This window comes from Pelodiscus sinensis, chromosome 5, assembly GCF_049634645.1.
Source record: "Pelodiscus sinensis isolate JC-2024 chromosome 5, ASM4963464v1, whole genome shotgun sequence".
In the NCBI taxonomy this organism is placed as follows: domain Eukaryota; kingdom Metazoa; phylum Chordata; order Testudines; family Trionychidae; genus Pelodiscus; species Pelodiscus sinensis.
The window spans coordinates 6711725-6730672 of NC_134715.1; the positions used below are offsets into that span (position 1 = coordinate 6711725).

General features: G+C 42.8%; 1 protein-coding gene and 1 long non-coding RNA gene across 6 annotated transcripts in view; one reads left to right on the top strand and one right to left on the bottom strand.

Moving 5' to 3' along the window:
- The window catches only part of LOC142829517 (uncharacterized), a 49698-nt gene extending 42392 nt beyond the window's left edge, over positions 1–7306 (bottom strand). Inside the window, exon 1 of the long non-coding RNA XR_012903954.1 lies at positions 7181–7306. This is a non-coding gene — a long non-coding RNA (uncharacterized LOC142829517). The remainder of the gene's footprint in view (positions 1–7180) is intronic.
- The window catches only part of ADAMTS3 (ADAM metallopeptidase with thrombospondin type 1 motif 3), a 187276-nt gene that overhangs the window by 46828 nt on the left and 121500 nt on the right, over positions 1–18948 (top strand). For 3 of the 5 annotated variants that reach the window (XM_075929390.1, XM_075929394.1, XM_075929391.1), the window contains exon 4: positions 12485–12641. The exons of 1 other annotated variant lie outside the window; for it this stretch is intronic. In XM_075929390.1, the coding sequence (XP_075785505.1) occupies positions 12485–12641 (157 nt within the window). Of the gene's footprint in view, positions 1–3388; positions 6043–12484; positions 12642–18948 lie in introns of those variants that run through there. One more of the 5 variants, XM_075929392.1, reaches the window with a different exon arrangement.

An 18948-nucleotide genomic window follows, 5' to 3' on the forward strand; every position in this document is an offset into this window, starting at 1 on the left:
TGACTTTGAGGAGCCCTTACTCACATGAGCAGTCCTCTTCTCCATGGCCACCCAGCTCATGGGACTGCTCACTGCTTCATTGGAAATAGATGACGTGGCAGACAGGCAGCCTTGTGGGAAATTGATCCTTTAATGAGCATGCGTGGAGGCCATTGTTACATGCTGGGAGGCCTGTGTTTGTCTCTTAGCAGCCTGGCCTCCAGTTGGCATCTCTGAGCTCCCCAATATCACACCAAACTTGGTTTCTCCTGAATCCTGACTTTCTTTTGTCAGACCCACTCCGCATGCAACACTCCTCCACTGTGCAGTTAATGACTGCACATTTGGACTCCATGAATCTTCTCTGGATGTAGCTTATTTATTACACAGGCAGTGATGGGGCTGGCTGGACCAGCTCACTGATCCAGACAGGAAGGCCCCTAGGTGTATCTTCTGTAACAGTGGTGGGCAGGCTCTGGGCTGCTTGCAGCCCATTGGGGTTCCATATGTGGCCCATGACGCATTTTGTTTACTATTGACCACACGCAGGGTTGCCAGATTCTGCTGGTTTCCATCCAGGTAGTTACTTTAGTAATGGTGATAGGAAAATAACACGCACGTAAGGGCACGTGAAGTGAGGTGTGTGCTGATGGCACACAATTATCAGCTGAAATAAATGATTTAAATGTATTTCATGGAAGCAACAAATTGTGCACACTTTACAGCAAACTCCATTTTCCCTGGCTTTTCCTGTTCTAACACCGGGGAAACCAAGTATCATATGTGCCATTGGCAAATACAGGCTTTATAATGGCAACAACTGTAACTGTACTAGTCAGCTACATGACCTGTCAGCCTGCCTGGTTGTCCTGATTGTCGGATGCTGGTGGACATGGTTTTCTAAAAGCTCCAAGAGCTGTCTTTGAAATCAAGGGGAGTTGAACATCAGACACTCACATCAGACACTCACATGGTCCTGCCTTGAGGGCGGGGGGCTGGACTCGATGACCTCTCGAGGTCCCTTCCAGTCCTATGATTCTATGATTCTATGCTTTTGGAAGTTCTCTCCAGAAAGTCTCCCTAGTATTCAAATTAAGCATATCAGCTCCTTGTTTTACTGTTGCAAATCAGTGGTCCTTTTCCTTTCTTTATTTGCATATTCATATAGAATCATGTTTCCCCTTGGCTAAATAAATGTAATTCCTTAGGATATCTTCCCTTATTAGATTATTTTCTCACATCTTTGTATCTTTTTGTAGTTTCTGTAGTTTTTTTTTCCTGTGTCATCTTGAGATTAAAAAGTGCACGAGGTTCTGAGTTTGACACCTGTTCCTGGCTTGTGTGCTGTACATAACCTAGTAAAACTAACCATCTTCCCTGTGACCTTTTATTTTTAATTCAGGATCTGGTTCTGCTCCTATTTAAGTCAATAGGGCGTTATGCTTTCCATTGATATTTCATCATTACCTCCCAGTTTATAGAAATACAGGGCTGGAGGGGACCTTGATACATCATCTAAACCAGTCCCCTGTGCTGTGGCAGGACCAAATAAATCTAGATCATCGTTGACGGGTATATGTCCGACCTGTTCTTAAAAACCTTTAAGGATAGGGATTACAGAGACTCCTTTGGAAGCCTTTTCCAGAGTTTAAATACCCTTAGAGTTAGGATAGATATTGGAAAAACTTTCTAAATCTCCCTTGCTGCTAATTAAGTCCATTACATCTTGTTTTGCCTTCAGCAGACATGGAGAATCATTGATCACTATCCTCTTTCCAACAGCCCTCAATGTACTTGATGGCTGCTAAGAGCACCCCCCTCAGTCGTCTTTTCTCAAGACGACATGTGCACAATCTAGTTTGGGTTGAGGTATGATGGAAGAGCTGCATGGGAAAGTGTTTGTGCATAGCTCTATTTTGTATTATCTTCCTAGGTTATAGGTACCACCGTGATGGGTGTTGTGAGTTCCTCACAATCATTAATGAGATTTTTGTGTGTAGCAGCCCGTATGATAGAGCATAGTTTATAGATGAGGAACTGAGGCATTACAGGGATAACTTGGCTTAGACATGGTTATACAGGAAGCATCTAGGAAAGTGGAGAATTGAACCCAGGTTGCCAGACTTAGTTCAGTGTGAAGCACTGCTGGTAAGACAATGGTATTTTTTTTTCCCCCAATTTCTACTCTCTGAGTTGGTAAGGGTTATGACGGTTTTTCATTTAGCTCTGCTGGTCCTGTTGTGGTTTTGTTTGCCTCTTTTAGATGATAGTAGTAGTAATAAGCAGAACCATAAACTTTAAATTACATATTGAAATTAATTTTGGTGGAACTATTATACCCATTAAGATATTTCATTTCAACAAAGCAGTAAAAGTAATAGTGTTTCAGGGCTTTAGACTTTACTTTCCTGTCATTCCTCATAAATACGTTTTTGTGGAGAGAACTTTTTCCCCTACACGCTTCTTTCTTCAAATGAGCCTTTTACAAAAGGTGTTGTCAGCACCTTCTTGCTTTTCTCCACTGGCTGGGGATTTGTGAAATGTTCTGTGTTGGAATGCCGAGATTTCAGGGGTGATCAGATGAATGTGTAACGGCTCTATGAGGGTGGACTCTATAAACCCAGCTCCCTCCTTCCATTTGCTTGGAAAACTGCAAATTCCTTTTATTGATCCTCTTTTCAAAAAGGTTCCTTGAGAACAAAAGTTGGATTCTGCATTTGCATGGGGAGTAGACTGGAAAAAACGTAGCTAAAACACCAGTGTTGATGGTCTACACTTGATTTCCACTAGAAGGGAGAGACGCTGCACATTTACAAATTCACCTATAGGAATTCTTAAGATGTACGCACCATTTAAACCTAACACCCTGTTGTTGACTGAAAACCTTAATAGTTGAGCTTCATATATATCCTGCTAGTCTATGTAAAACTGACTGAACCATATGATTTGGATTAGAGAGAAGTGAAACAATTCAGGAAAATGTAGGTATTTTTGAAGATGTGGGGGATGATCAATTCCCATCCAAGTAAAATTCCTGTTACAAAAGGATTAAGAGAAGAGAGTGTGAGTACTGGCTAAAGAGGATCTTCAAATCTACTATTTATTTGAGAGTAGAGATGTAATTAGTATAACCCTAAGGAAAAGCTTATCGGTTAATGCTATAGACTACGCGCATTTCCCCCACGCCACCTTCCAAGTAAATTTTTCAGCAGGCTGGCCAGCAGCCTGACTCAGTCCCGGTTTGTGCCAGGTCCGGGACCTAACCTCCACTGCAGCTCTGCATTTAAAGTGTATTAGGGGGCGGGCAGCACGGCTCAGTTCCAGCTTGCGCTGGGTCCAGGAACTCAGACCCCCCCCCCACCAGAAAGGGGCTGCTGTCACCTCACGCTGCTGCCTTTGATATAGAAGCAGCAGCACAGAGGAACAGGCAGCCGGTCTGCAAGGGGAGCTGGTTTTTAAACTGGCTCCCCTCACAAACCAGCTCCCACCTGGTACCCCATGTTGCTGCCTCTGATACAGAGGCAGCAGTGCAGAGTGGCAGGGGGCGCCTTGGGAGTGGGGCTGAAGCGCACTATTAAACTGTCCCTTTATTTCTATGCCACATGGACAATAACGTGCTGGAAGTGGCTCAGCTTTATGAGTGTTAAAAGTTCCAAGCACCCATGCTGAATACTTGGCAGGTAATAGAGCTACAGGACTAGCTCCTTAGCGGTGCCATAGTTCTGCTTGCAGCGTGTGAAGATGGAGGGAAGATCTGAGCTGTTTTGAAAATCTAAACATCAGTGTGTCACGGGGGATGCTGAGAAGCCTCTATTTTTAGGTGCCTTACTAGACATTCATCTTTTTTTGAAAATCTGGCTAAATGCAGAAGGTAAAACTTGGAAATTTAGCTCTCATCTTAAAAAATAATCAGGCTAATAGCTGTAGCAATGTTGTAGCACCACTGACTTCTGTGGAATTACAGCAGTGTCAGTGAGAGAAGACAGTCTCTCTCTATGGTAATTTAACATCTATTTTAATGTACTAGCATTACTGAATATCACTTAAAGTTTTGTTTGCAACAGCTAGAAGCATTCACTCAAGATTAAGGACTTGATTCTCTTCTCACAGCATAGATCAGAGTTAACGCTACTAATGTCCAATGGAGTTTCCGCTAGTATAAATCTGGTTAAAGTCAGAGGAGACTTAGGTTGCATATCTGCATGAATATGAGTCCTGAAGGTTGTAATTGGGTTCACACATAATTGAATAGCCAAAACAAATGACAAGCACATGGTGCTTTAAGTCCCATCACCCCCTGTTTTCCTCAGCCTGGGGACCACATACTACTTGAAGGAATTTTGGCATGGAAGGGATTTGTTTTTTGTGGAGTTTACCACTTTTATGATTGGAGTTTATTCTGCCAATAAGCTGACCACTCATGGCATCCCTTAGTAAGAAAAGGGAGTTGTTTGAAGAGGGAAAAAGATCAAGAATTAGTGCAGACAGTAATCTGTTGGTGCATCAGAATAATAAGACTCTTAGTCCTTCTCTTTTGCATTGCAATTGCAAAGGTTGAAATTCCTCATGGAACTTAGATGAATATTTTAATAATTTAATTATTATTAATGGGGGAAAATGGAGCTTTGGATTTTTGATTCTTTGTCTATACTGCAATACAGTTTACATGAACATACAGTTTGTAAAATAGTGATAGAAATGTAGCCGTGTTAGTCTGGTGTAGCTGAAACAAAAAACCATCTTGTTAGTCTTTAAAGTGCTACATAGCCCTGTTTTTTGATATAGTTTGTAAGATACTGGTAATCTATTGGGGATGTGTAATGAAGGATAGCTGGGGAATGACTTGTGGGTAAGAAGTAGACAAATGGATCAGTCCCATGTTTCTGTGTGTAATACTTTCCATGCGGGGCCAGCTGCAGAGCATACAAGTGTGCCAGTAGGCATAGCAAAAAAGCAGTTTGCATTTCAATAGAGACCAAAAGATCAGCCTAGGAAGGCAAATCAATAGGGAAATGCAGAAGATAGGCATAGGGGGCTTGAAAGCATAGCATATAGAAAAAGAAGCCATGCATTGGAATGTGTTGTGATCCGTGCTTAGGATGTTTCTTTACTATACCCATCTGAATTTTTTCCTGGGATAGATGGCTGATATGTAAGCATACACTCATATTACCTGAAACTTGCCTCCTTTTGGCTTGACCATGTGCCCTTCTGGCTTTCCACTGTTCCTTGCATACTTTCAGGATGTAGCTGAACTTTTGTACCACAGTGGAATCTCCACTAGATATGTTAGTCGTGCAAATAGTGTACACTTGACCCCCTCTTATAATGAGCTTCTTACATTACCACAGAATGGAGCCTAATGTGTTTTCCCTGGTCTGCATTTGTTTTTGTAAATGGTGATCAGATATCCCATTGGTCCTTCACTGTCCAGATTTTGTAAGGATTTTACCTTTCGGAAGTGCCATTATCATGGATTTAGCATGATGCAGAACGCTTGTGCACAGATACAAGCCCTTTTGTGAGTATGCACAAGTGTGTTCCAACAAGCAGGGCAGAGGTTTCCAGTGATGTGTAGTGATGACTGAAGTGCTGTGGCATGGGAGGGGTCTGCCTCCACTTAAAAAAAAAAAATGTAAAAATGGAATTTAAAACACTTGAAAATGCTGGAGAATAAAGTCTTTTGTTCATCCACAGAATAAATGCTGCTGCTGCAGCTGTATAAGCTTCGTAACCAGAACCATTAATGTGCTTCAAACCTTATCTTCAAGGATCACTCCTACTTGGTCAGTGACTGGCTATTCAGTTCTTGGCTTCTCTGCTGAGGTCTCCTGCAAGGGTGTTTGTTGCAGAGATATTTTTTTGATGTGGAACTGGATTGAGTTTGTGACCTCATTTCTCATAGGTAATTAGATGGTTATGGCTTTCGGCCACTACTGACCCAGGACGTGAAATTATGTTGCAGTGCTGAAAGGCTCTGTATTCCAATACTAATATTGTGACATCATCATCACAGACTGATACAGTGTCAAGTTATGAAAACAGGCTACAAAACCTGCCCAGGTAGGAAGGTGTAGAAGGATTGCCAGCTTCTGTGTTTATTGCTACCCATTCCAGTTGTTCAGTTACTTTGTCATTCAATATTGCCTATTTAACCAGGAACATGTCCTAGACTGCCATTAAATGCCAGGGAATGTTAATAATAAAATATGTAACATGTTGAAGATTGCATTAATAACTCTAAATCAAGGACACTGCGTTAACTATTTGTGTTCAGTTCAAAAGTATGCCAAGGCTAGAATGCTGTTGTGCATCTTCTAGGGAAAGTTTGTTGTGTGCTGCAGTGTTCGTGCCTGATGATAATGCAGCTGAGTAGAATATGTTTAGTAAATTTAGCTGTGGTTCTGTTTTCCTGGGTATGTTTGCATGGCAAGTCATCCTGAACTTACACCATTTTCTTCTTTGGGTTCATATTGTTTACATTTGCATTTTGTAATATCAACTCTGATTTTTGAATGGTTAAATGAAATTGGACTCATGCTTTGTGTACTGTTTGCTTTAGAGAAATTAATTTTTTTAAATGTACATTTTCTCCTTTTAAATAGCAGTGTCACTGGGGTGGCAAAGGTTAAGTGACATGGAGCCATTAGGTATAATAAATGAGTTGAGGGCTCTTTTTTGGTAGGTCTTAAAAACATGGTATAAAAGGTCTCATCAGTCTGAGCCTCTAGTCACTGGCCCCGTCGGGCCTTACAGGGCTACTCCCTGTCCGCCGCTACGAATACTGCTCCCATTGCCCAGGACAGTGAGCAGTGGAGGAAGGGAAGGGGGACTCGGGCCCACCCTCTCTCCGAGTCCCAACCCTGGGCCATAAGGTCGAGGGAGAGTCGTGCCTCCCTCCTATGACCTGACTGGTGGGGTGTTACCCCTTAACTCACCAGTCTGCGGGCTTACCTTCCTAGCCTTGCCCTGGGCCGCTTCCTCCCCCCTCTTGGCTCACCCGCCGCCAGCTCTGCTGGGCGTTCTCCCCCCAACGTCCTAGATTCGCCATGCATTTTTTTGCCTGGTCTCTCTCCCCAGACTCTTCCTGTCCCACTCCCTTTTTAAGTCCTTCTTCCTTCCTCCACCTATTCTCCTCTTCTCCTCCTGAGTCTTTGTCCTCCCCTTATGGCTCCTCTATTCTCCCTTTTATTCTCCTGACCTTTGCCCTGGGCCGCACTGTGGCGTCCCTGCTGACGTCACCCGAACATCTTGCGCCATTGAGCCACGCCTCCCTGCGCAGCCCCAAATGCACCGGCTCTCTCAGCTGGGGTGGCGGGTGGTTGCCTGGCAGCACTGGGCGAGACGGCCCCTTGTGTGGCGCTGCCGACGCCCACATCTCCCCAATCGGCCCTAAGCGCGCCGGCCCCTTCAGCTGGGGCAGCGTATGGTTGCCCAGCAACCCCAGGTGAGCCAGCCCTTTGTGTGGCGCCATTGGTGCATGCACCGTCCTGCCTCTTCGGCTTAGCCGTGCGGGGCAACGGCTTATGCCCCACTTTGCTTTGCCACTTGTCCCCTGCAAGGAAGGAAGGGCTGCAAGTGAGGGGCTCTGCTGCCCCGTCACACATGTTTTATAGTTTATACATTTTTAAAAAATGTTGAAACTATCCTTAATTCTTGCAAGATCCTCTGGTATTCCTTGCACAAAAGGGCACACTATTATGAATAGTAGAATTACGGGTTCCTTTCTTCTTTTGCAGACTTAACACAGAAAAGAAAAAAAAACACACATTAAACCTGGATAGGGAAGCCAGAGTTAGCTTCTGGACTTCACACTGCCTTGGACACAGCTACTTTCAAGCTGTAGGCAAACAGCTTTGTAGAAAATAGGTTATTTAAACAAAATCTATGTGCCAAGATAAGATCTTACGCCAGTAACATAGCAACTGTAGGCACAAACTCACTTTTGGCCAGAAAAATGGCAAGAGAATAAATGATTAACATGCAAAGGGACTTGTTCATTCCCCAATCTAATAATGCTAGTTATTCACATGAAAGGGGAAAAACACAACTGTGTGATGTTACTTGACCTATTCCAACCTAAAAATCACAAAGATTACTGCCACTTGTTTAATAAAAAGAAAGAAAAAATGAAACAGTAGTGTTCATAGTTAGTAAAATTACATAATTTTAAAGAAATTTATTAGCCATAAAAATGAACAAACGATGGGAACAGATGACTGTTTGTTATTTAAGAGAATTCAGTCAAACTGTTAGACTTTTTCATTTAATACCCCCCTCCCCCCCCCCCCCCCCCCCCCCACACAAAACCTGAAAGAGTGATGTAGGCAAAATATGTGGTTTGGCTCCTGATCCTTATATGCTGAAATTAATATTCTTAGTGCTGTAAAGCATTTTGGAAACCAAAGCTATATATAAGAAGTAATGAGTTTGGTGCTCAGTATGAATGCTATTGAAATCAGAGATATTTCAGGCCAGTTTTATTGTTGATGGCACTTCATGTCAACCTTCATTTTCCTCAGGCATTTTTAGCGTAGGGTCCAACCCTGATACCATTAGACATGAGAGTTACCGATTTTAATTGTGGACGTATTCTTGGAAGTTTCAGCACGACACAATATTTAACTGAAGATTAGTTTTTAGTTCCTGAAGCCATGGCAACCTTAGCGGACACTACTTATTGCTGTAAGTGGTCTCATTGGAGATTGATCATTTACAACAGCTTCTTTTTGTTCTAGTCAAGATTATGAAACTTCAAAAATAGTTAGTTTAGCATGTGTGCAGTATTTTGCCTACTTTTTTAAAAGCAAAAACCCACTGATTTCAAGACACAGCAGCGATAACCAAGCAGGAGATCCAGCATGCTGTACGTTCTTATGGATATAAGAATGCTCCCATTGTTCAAATTCTAAGGGAAAAAGCAGTCGTCGGATGATAATGTTCATGACGCTTAGAGAACTTCTAAAATTATTTATGTTCTCAAATTTGAAACTTTGTGTTTTTGCATTTTAAACACCTTTACAATTCATTTACATTTGTCATATTGGGATTGAACTAAAATGATTTTTCTGTTTTGTACAACAAGCACCTGGTGGTGTTCTGATTCAGAGTTGAAATGCAAAGCTTTCGTGTGCGTTGGAACTCCTTCCCCATGCATGTCTGCAAATTTACTCACATGGGGTGGAGGGAAGACTGACTCTGAGCCTTCCTGATCCTGTGCTGCTCTAGCACCTGAAAAGGCACCTGCTGTAGTTCCCTAGAGCCTTGTCTAATTTAAAGCTTCCTGGAATCCAGAATCTCCAGTGCCCTGACAACACCCCTTATATGAGGCCTTGTAAACAGATCACTGATGAGAACCGGGGCTTTTGTAGCCTCTTGATGCAGCTCTGGCCCTTTCCCCCAGCTTGGTGCAGGGGTAGCCTGTCAGTCCAACTTATGAGTTCATCTCCCATCAGCTCCCATTCAGTGCACCAGGATCTTTTGAACATCTGGACCCAATTGTGGGTGTTGAGCATTTCTGAAAGTCTGGCCCTCGATCTCATCTTATTCCATTCTGTATATGTGCAGTGTGGTTACAGGCAGGGCCATAGCTTCGAAATTCATGGCTTACATACATTGAAATCCTCTGCCAGAATGCTACATTGAAAAGCTCTTTTGTATTGAATTTCTTTGGTTTCTGAGAAGAGAGGAAAAATATATGCAACGCTCAGGAGAACACATTGAAATAAATGCATGTTAGTCAGACTGTATTTTGCTTTCTAGGGGGGAGCCATACTCAGGTGTTAGCTGCAATCAAAGCTTATTTCTTTGACTTTATGGCTGGATCACAGCAATGTTGCACATTGTATATGGGGTTACTTTTCATCCCAGTCTGGTATCTGGAGTAGATACAGAAGACTGCACCATGTTGACTGATTGGGAACTAATACATGGATTCTGCTCCGGTGTTTGTTTGCTTCTGTACATTTCTGTGCAAGCCTAGCATTATGCATTACTTGTAGAGGTTGTATCTCCCTGCCCCGGGCTTCCTGCCCCTCCCGCTCCACAGCCCTGCTGAACCGTGCTCCCGCCCTCTCCACGTCTCCACAGCCCAGTTGAGTTGTGCGCTCAGCTTCCTGGCTCTCACCCCAGCCCTACTTGGCTGAGTGTCTTCCCCCATCACCACCCTATCCTCTGCAGCATGCCAGGACTCTCTGATCCTGGAACATCCAAGGTTCTTCCGGACCACAGATGTTGCCGGACCAGACAGTTCCGGTTTATAGAGGCGCAACCTATGCGGGGAGCCCTCAGAAAGGCAGTGAGGCTAGTAGGAACAAATAGACTCATAGACTTTAAGGTCAGAAGGGACCATTATGATCATCTAGTCAAACCTTCTGCACAATGCAGGCCACAGAATGTCACCTACCCCCTCCTAGAATAGTCCTCTCACCTATATCTCAGATATTGAAGCCTTCAAATAGTTTGAAGACCCCAAGATGCAGAGAATCCTCCAGCTGTGATCTGTACCCCACGCTACAGAGGAAGGCGAAAAACCTCCAGGGCCTCTTCCAATCTACCTTGGAGGAAAATTCCTTCCCGACCCCAAATATGGCGATCAGCTAAACCCTGAGCATGTTGGCAAGACTCACCAGCCAGATACCCAGAAAGTTCTTGTCTGTTGCAAACATACCAGTTCCCAGGGATGTTGGACAGGCCATGCAGAAGAGGTTGTACTTGGGGCTGTATTCCTTGTGTACTTCTCATAACCACCTGATCCTACTATCTGACCCCTGTCTAGGCTAGAGCCCATCCCCCCCCCCCCCCCAACAGATGCAACCCACACAGGGAAAAGGCTGTGCTGAGTTTAGCTGACAGGGGAGATGGTGTTGGGGAGGCAGCTGGTTTGTCTTTCTGCCTGTCACAACCCGAGGAAGCACTGAACTTCCTCTGCACTTGGAAGGAGGATGCACAGCCTGCCCAGTAATCCCACATTTGGGTGTCTCTGGGTAACTCAAACACTTGGATGCAAAGTGACTAAATGAAACAGAAATGGAGGAGAGAGAATACTGAGCAACACTATTTCAGGAAGATTGGTAACCTAATGATCGTTTCTAGTCACTTTTTCTTGCTTTATCCAAATGATTTTATATAAGTGTTCATAGTTTACATTATACCTTTGAAGGTAGGTGGCTCAAAATAGCCCTTTGTTTTTCACTGCTATCTCCAAATAGTCTGCATATGTGTTTTTTCCACATGTTCACTGTGCCCACTCGCTCTGCCAAACAGAATATAGGCTGCTGCTGTCTCAGCTAAAGGAAAACTCAAGACTTTTTTTTTCTTGTTTGCTAAAAGGATTTTTTAAGACTATATCTTCCCCTTGATTATGCTGCCTAATTCTCACTATTGGTTGCTGTGATTGCATTCACTTTATCAGAAGATGACTTTACCACAATGACCTTGAACCTGATTCTGCTTTGACTCCCTCCCACCCATTTTATGCTGATGTAACTTATTCCACTTAGGTTAGTCCCAGTTAATACCAGTGTCCGTGAAAGTAGAGTTAAGCCTTATATCTGTAAATCCAGTTCAGAGTCCTCACAAGAGAAAGGCACAGAGAGGAAGGGTTTCAATGAACTGTTCGTCCATAGTGATCAATCATTAGATTGTGTAGGAAAAGTGTACAGCTCAGAGAGTCCAGGAAAATTAAGGCCCAATCCTGTAAAGTATTGCGCCTTTTCTGTGGGGAGTGCTGAGTGCAGATTAATTGAAGACACCCAGGACTGCATTCTTCAAGTTATAAACATCTGTATTAATAGTTATTAACATCTGAATTGAAATATGAGTCTTACTCCTTAGATACAAGAGCTAGAATTCCTGTCAGATTTGTGCCTTAGGCATGTACAGGTTGAACCTCTGTTAACTGGGACTCTCTGGTCCGACAACATCCATGGTCCAGCAGGACCACGGATGTTTCAGCACCAGAGTTCCGGTGGAGAGCTGGCGGCTGGGAGCCCGGTAGTTAGCAACGAGCTGCCTGGCAAGTCGGGGAGCCCGACACAGCTGAGAAGTGGGAAGCAGAACAGAGGGGTTGGTGGCTGGGGAGAGGGATCCAGCTTGGACAGGGCTGGGGGGGACCAGTAGCAGGAAGGCTACATATATGACCTCCCCTGGTCCGGCAAAATCCTGGTCAGACCTCAAGTGTGCCAGACCTGGGAGGTCTAAGCTGTGTTTTGTTGTGTGAGTGTGTATGATTACAGATTTATGGCCTAAGAAATAGTCTAAGCACAAGTCAAAATGTTCAATAGCTAGAAATACTCTGCATCCAGTGTAAAGCCCAAATAAAAACAAGAACAAACCCAGCAATTATTCTATTTCACTGGGCAGTAGTCTATCTGTCAGATTCACTTGCTGGCCGTTGCACCCTTCACACGTCTTTAAAATGTCAGTAGGAGCTGATCAATGTATCGAGTCAGGAAAATGGATTTTTGACGTACTTTGTGCTCTTCCTCTCCTCCCTCCTCACCAGGCTGGAATGATAAGAACTGATAAGGATGAATATTTCATTGAACCTTTGGAAAGAGGCAAACAAATGGAAGAAGAGAGAGGAAGAATTCACGTGGTCTACAGGAGATCAGCTGTAACACAAGATCCTGCCGACATGCTCCTAGACTTCCATACGGAAGGTACAGCAGATGTCCATGGTTACTTAGATATCTATTCCAGATAGCTATGGCTTCCATTAGCCTTTGAAAAAAGTGTTTTGACCGAGATAGATGAAAAATAAAATGTCACTGAAATCTTTCCTCGAGTGCATATACACAGCATGCCCTGATGACAGTAACAGTTGTTCATGCATATTTCAGAGCAGAACTTGGCCATGCATTTTTTTAAATAAATGTTGCAAAATAAGCCCGATCCTGCTCTCATTGAAGTCAATGGCAAAATTCCCATTAATTTCAGTAGAAGCAGTTTGAGTTCTATGTGATTTGGGAAGATATGGGATATTTCATGTAAATAGAATTTAATATCATACACAATTTACACATTTTTGTTTAAACTTTTTGGGTTCCTAGTAATAGTTAAATTGTACAAATGGCTGTGATTTTTTTAAACCATCTACTGAAAGTAATTAATGCAATTTTAAAATAATTAGTTTAATAGGCTATGTTTTGCTGTAACCAAGAGGTACCTTCAGTTTTAAAGCCAATGTGGTTGGTCCATCTGAAAATAATTATTCTGCACTCTGGACCACTAGACTTTTTTCTCTTTAACTTTTTACAAATGCTTGAGCACCCGAGCCTTTGAGAAGCAAACCGCAAAGCTTCTTTTCAAATAAGGCTGGAAACATTGAGATGGCAAAGAGGCTAGGAGATTTTTTTTAAAGTTTTTGTTTTTGAAATGCATCGGAGAAACAGCTGTAGATATTACTGAGCTATCTTGTCCAGGGGTTCTCAATGAGGAGTAGAGAATAGGTTTCAAGGGGGTATGATCCTATGCTTTCTCCTAATGTTGAGAGAAAGGGGTGGAGGGGGGAGGGAGAGCAAACATTTTCCTGTGGTAAGTTGGGTGGTATAGTATGGGAAGGATAAAATCCACTGCTCTGATCCCCGGTCATTGAAATGTATAGCAGTGGTTTCCGTTCATTGGCATGTATGTTCATAGAAAGGGAGGATGGTGGTGATCTCAAGTAGGGATTTAGATTTAATGGACATTGCCTATCTCCTAGAACTGGAAGGGACCTTGAAAAGTCATCGAGTCCAGTCCCCTGCCTTCACAACGGGACCAAGTACCATCCCTGACAAATTTTTGCCCCAAATCCCTAAATGGCGTCCACAAGGATTGAATTCACAACCCTGGGTTTAGCAGGCCAATGCTTAAACCACTGAGCTATCCCTGTGAAAGTATAACCCTGTACATGGTTAACTGATGAGCTTGGCTCATCGGTTAACCTTCATGGTTACACACAGGCTGACAATATGCCCGGTGTTCAGAGGCAGCAGCATGGGGAGCAGGTGGGAGCTGATATGCATGGGGAGCTGGCTTAAAAACAAGCTCTCTGTGCGCACCAGCTTATGATCCTCCCTTCATAAAATGATGGTTCCCATTCCTTTTCCTTCAAGTCTTGATCATCCAGAGAAACAGATAATACTTTAAAAGACAAAGTGTGTGTCCTAAGTTGTCTTGAGTTTAGTGCTCATGGAGATGAAGGGAGCAGGTCACACTTGTCAACAGTTGTTTAAGATTCTGCAAACAGTCAAATATCACTGTATCCGTTACTCTCCACTCATTGTTCTGAGCCTCTCTCACCCACCGCAACAGTTCGAGACTAACTCTAGCTGTCTCTAATCTCGGTGATAGACAACTGAGTGCAATGAGATGTCCTCTCTCTAGAAACGAAAAGGCCATGCAGCCTTGCTGGATCATGAAGTTCTCACTATCAGTGTCCTATGGAGGTTCTGGATCCCATGTTCTGGTCCTGTCCTATAAAAAACCAACAAACCAAACCAAAACCCCTTTCATGGTAGTATTCAGAATCTGTACTTACTGGTCACTCAGACATTGCTTCTTGGTGTACCATATGCTTTGTCTTAATTTCCTATGGGATGCAGAACCTTCCAGTTTAGAAGATCTTGTTTTCTCTCCCTGGTATATCACTTTCTAATATATGCCTTTAATATTTTATTTTAGTATGTAAACTTTTTGTTGTAGGGGTCCAAGGTAGTTCTGTGCCTCCCATAACAAGTATGTTTTAAAAATATATAATTTATCCAGGAAATACAGTTCCCTATCCTAATTATTAAAATAAAGTTTCCTTGATAATGAAAAGACTATCATCCCTTCCAAAGTGAAATTTGCAATATGCATAAAATCTCAACTAATCTTCAAGAGGAGCTACTACCCGGAGATATGAAATGCAGGGTTTATTTTGGCCTGTTATATGTACATGTCATACCTTTTCAACTTGGCTCTGCCAACTAAGTCTCTTGGTGCTGTCTACAAAAAAAAGAACTGTCTGATACAGACTTGCCTACATGCAAGTAAATCTAATTGCAGGTCTGACAACCTTGACAGTGTCCCTTCAACAGCATCCTCTTAATTTGACATTGTATTTATAAGTGCCCTTAATTATCTCCATTAAGCAGTTTATATTTATAAGGGGTGCTTCCTGCCCTACAGTTTTGTAAGGTATCTGTTCATTTTCAGTGTGAAGTTGGCCTTCTGCTCTTGAACAATCCAAGCATAAGAAGAAAATATCAATCCACTTGCTGAGCCTTGCAGTTATATCTCAAAACAGTACTGCTTGCAAGATTGTGAGTCTGTCGTAGACATGTTGATTGTTTTAATTGATTTGACATTCCTGGTGTTTACCTAGCACTCTTAAAATATTTACAAAGACTTCTCCCCAGCTGACCTTCAGGTGGCCTGTAATGTCCAGATGTCTCAAAGCCCCACTTTTTCCACAATTGTGATGCAAGTCACTTTCCTCTCATTGGGATCCCTCTTGTAAATTTTTGAACAAGTTAGCTGGAGATTTGCTAATTTTTCTTTCTTGGTCCTTTGGTGTATGCTGTGCATGGTTTGTCTTTTATTCCCTTTCATTTAGAAGATCCCTTAATGAAATAAGGCTGGAGTGTCCACAGGAAGACTAAGATCTTTCACAGTCCATTGTCTTGGCTAATGGGTCATTAGCTCTGTCTAGCTTTTTCATGGCTGTACCTGAAGGACTAGTTGTGGGCGACACCCAGAGTAACATATTTGAAATATAGGTACATGGTCAATATTTCTAACTTCAGATACAGAGATGATTAAGGCACACAAATTGGGTAAGAAATTTCAAGGGGGTAGCCGCATTGGTCTGTTTCAGCAAAAGGAACAAGGAGTTCTGTGGGACCTTAAAGACTAACATATTTATTTGAGCCTAGCTTTTGTGGGCGGAAGCCCACTTTGACAAATGTGTTAGTCTTTAAAGTGCCACAGGACTCCTCATTATTTTAAAATTGGATAATTGCATTTAGTAAATCATAACCTTTCCAGTTATATCTTACGTGAGCCAACTTTCATAAAACACATCTCAGTTATCTCCTCTCCATATCATAAGCATATTTGCACAAGGAATATGGAGTGTAACAGCACCATTGCCATAACATTTAAAAGCAGATGATACAACTTACCTAAGCATATAAAAATGCAAAATAAAAGATGCTAAACAAACATGCAATATAAATGTCTTGGCAGGGTAGCCGTGTTAGTCTGTAACTTCAAAAGCCACAAATTTAGGCACCTTAGAAACTAACAAAAAATAATATAGTTTCATGAGCTTTCATGGGTAAAACCCTCTTCTTCAGATGAGATGATCTTGGTCTGGGAAGAAAATTCCATCTTGCAGCTTTCTGAAGAGGCAAGAATTTCTCAAGATGTGTGCATCACGCGCCTTTCCTGACCATCCCATGTTGTTGTCGGTCAAATAGCCCTTTTGATCCACCAGTGCCTCCAGCACCATTGAGAAGTACGCCTTGCGGTTTATGAACTCTTTGGCGAGATTGGGTGCTAAGATTGGAGATGTGCATTCCATTTATTGCCCTGCCCCATCACAGTTAGGGAGCCCTATTGTGGCAAAGCCCTGCACTATGTTCTGCACGTTTCCCAGAGTTGTTTCATCAAGAGGATCAAATGCCGGCAGCATTTGCTAGTAGCTCAGCTCAAGTGCTTCACAGAACAGTATGCTCATGGCCTCCTGAGATTCTTCCTTGTTTCAGCAGATGTACTCGAGCATTCGGTGCCCCATGGCTAATGTGATTACCATAATACTTTGCTTCTGAATAGGTTCCATGCTTACTCTGCTATGGCATCCGCACAGATAACCAGGGGGGGAAAAAAGGCAGAAAAAGGCTGTTTGCTGTTGCTTTCAAGCAGGAGGGGAAGGGACCAGATGAGTGCATTATGGGATGATGACAACCTGTAGCCAAAGCCACCCACTACACAGTTTTGCTTCCAGCATGCACTGGAAGCCTAATCCAGAAGAAGACTCCAGAATGCAAAGGGATGGCAGGAATTGTGGGATAGCTACCCCATAGTTCATCACTCTCAAAGTTGATGATAGCCACCCTTCTGGGGACACGCTACTTCGAACGGTGTCGAAATCTTGTCTGCAGTGGTGACTTGCACCTTCTACTTCACAAAATTGGGTTCTAAAACATTGACCTTAATAAATTTGACCTTATCTCATAGTGTAGATGAGGTCTTACATGTCGATAATTAAACATACAACAGCTGTTATGATAATATCTTTAACTTTTCATTTAGAATAGTATGTCTCTAGAGCCTATCAGTAGAGCGAAGGTAAAACACTGACCCCGCTGAAGTCCATAGCAAAACTCTCATTTGTTTTCAGAGGACAGGGCGGGGCATGATTCAAGCATAAATGTTTTTTAAATGAATTGCCAGACCTGGCACAGTGCAAGCAGCATTCTGATTATTTATACAGAATTTTACATTTTTATTTTTTATTCTGGTAATGAAGTGTAAATACAAGGCAAATGGTCAGGTGCTTAATATATAGCCTGCTATACACCTCAAAATGAGCTATCCCTGGCTATTTGTAGCCTCTTTTGCAGTGGGGCCATGATTTGGCGTATATCAGTGTTTTTCAACCAGTGGTACAAATACCCTTAGGGGTACTCAAGAGAAGTCTGGAGGGTATGTCAACACAACTGAAATTTGGAGAAAACTGAATTTTCGTCTAAGTTTTACAGCACTTTATTATTTTGATTTACACCCCAAAATTTCATCGCCCTCCTAGCTATGGTTAAGTTGTTTAAACAAATGTGTTGCAATCGTAGGAAAAAAAAAGTCTGAAAACTGTAGGTACTGGGGGTACTTATAATTTTTTTTAAAAGGGTACTTCATTAAAAAAAGGTTGAGAAACACTCGTATACTACAGTATTTTTGATCACTTATTTTCTGTGTGTAAATCCCTTTCCTTTGAATTGTATCAAATACCCAAGATACTGCTGCTGCAACCATTGGCTGAACACGTTAGTTACAAACCTATTTAATTCTAAGGGTTCAGATGCGCCTCTATTGCATCACTGAGCTAGAGACTGCAGGGATGAGACATGGCAATTGGTTAGAATGGACTGTGCTCAATGTGTCCAGCCAGTCTTCTCTCGAGTGAAATTGAGTGGGGCGGGGGCATGGGAGCGGATAGGAGAATAAACAAAGGCCAAGACACAAACAGTGACCGGTTATTTTGGTGCCTCCGTTTTTAGGGTCCAGCTTGAGTTGGAGCACCCATATTTGGAAGCTCAGGCCTCTGCCTGGTGCCCCAATCATGACTGCTTTTGAAAATCTTTGCTAAATCCTTTGCTCCTTCACTTGCCCTAGAAGAAGTGTCATGCTTGACTGTCTTGTCACAGCCATCTCCCCCACAACTCAGGGACAATGTATGTCAATGCAAGCTCACACCAGTGTGACTTTGGCAGCGTGATGCACGTTTTACATGGGTCATGGCTAAAGCTCACGAAGAGAGAGAAGAAGGCATAAGGAGTGGCCTTTGTCAGGGCCAACCAAAATTGCAACTTCTGTGCTCGGGAATTCTACTCGCCTCATTGGGACCACCTGGCTGAACAGAAGGTGGGGGCTATAGTTGGAGTCCGGGCTCTGTCATCCCTTTCATACCAGCGAGCAGAGCTGATTGTTTGTGCAAGGAATTACACTGCACTCTTCAGGGAGGTGTAAGAAATGTTTCTTCTTGGCACGACTAGGTAGCTCTGGGAGTGCCGCTCTGGTGCATAACACTTCCTGTCCTCCCAGCAGTGCAGCTCTGGCATTTGGTGCCATTTAGCCTTACATTATTCAGTTTATCATTCAAACTCATCCTATTCTAGGGTTATTGCATGTTTTGCTTTCACTTTTAAAGCTTGAACTCCCACTAAATTCAAATTCAAGTCCGGTGCTTTACAGAACGATCATTTCAACCCTAAAGAAAAT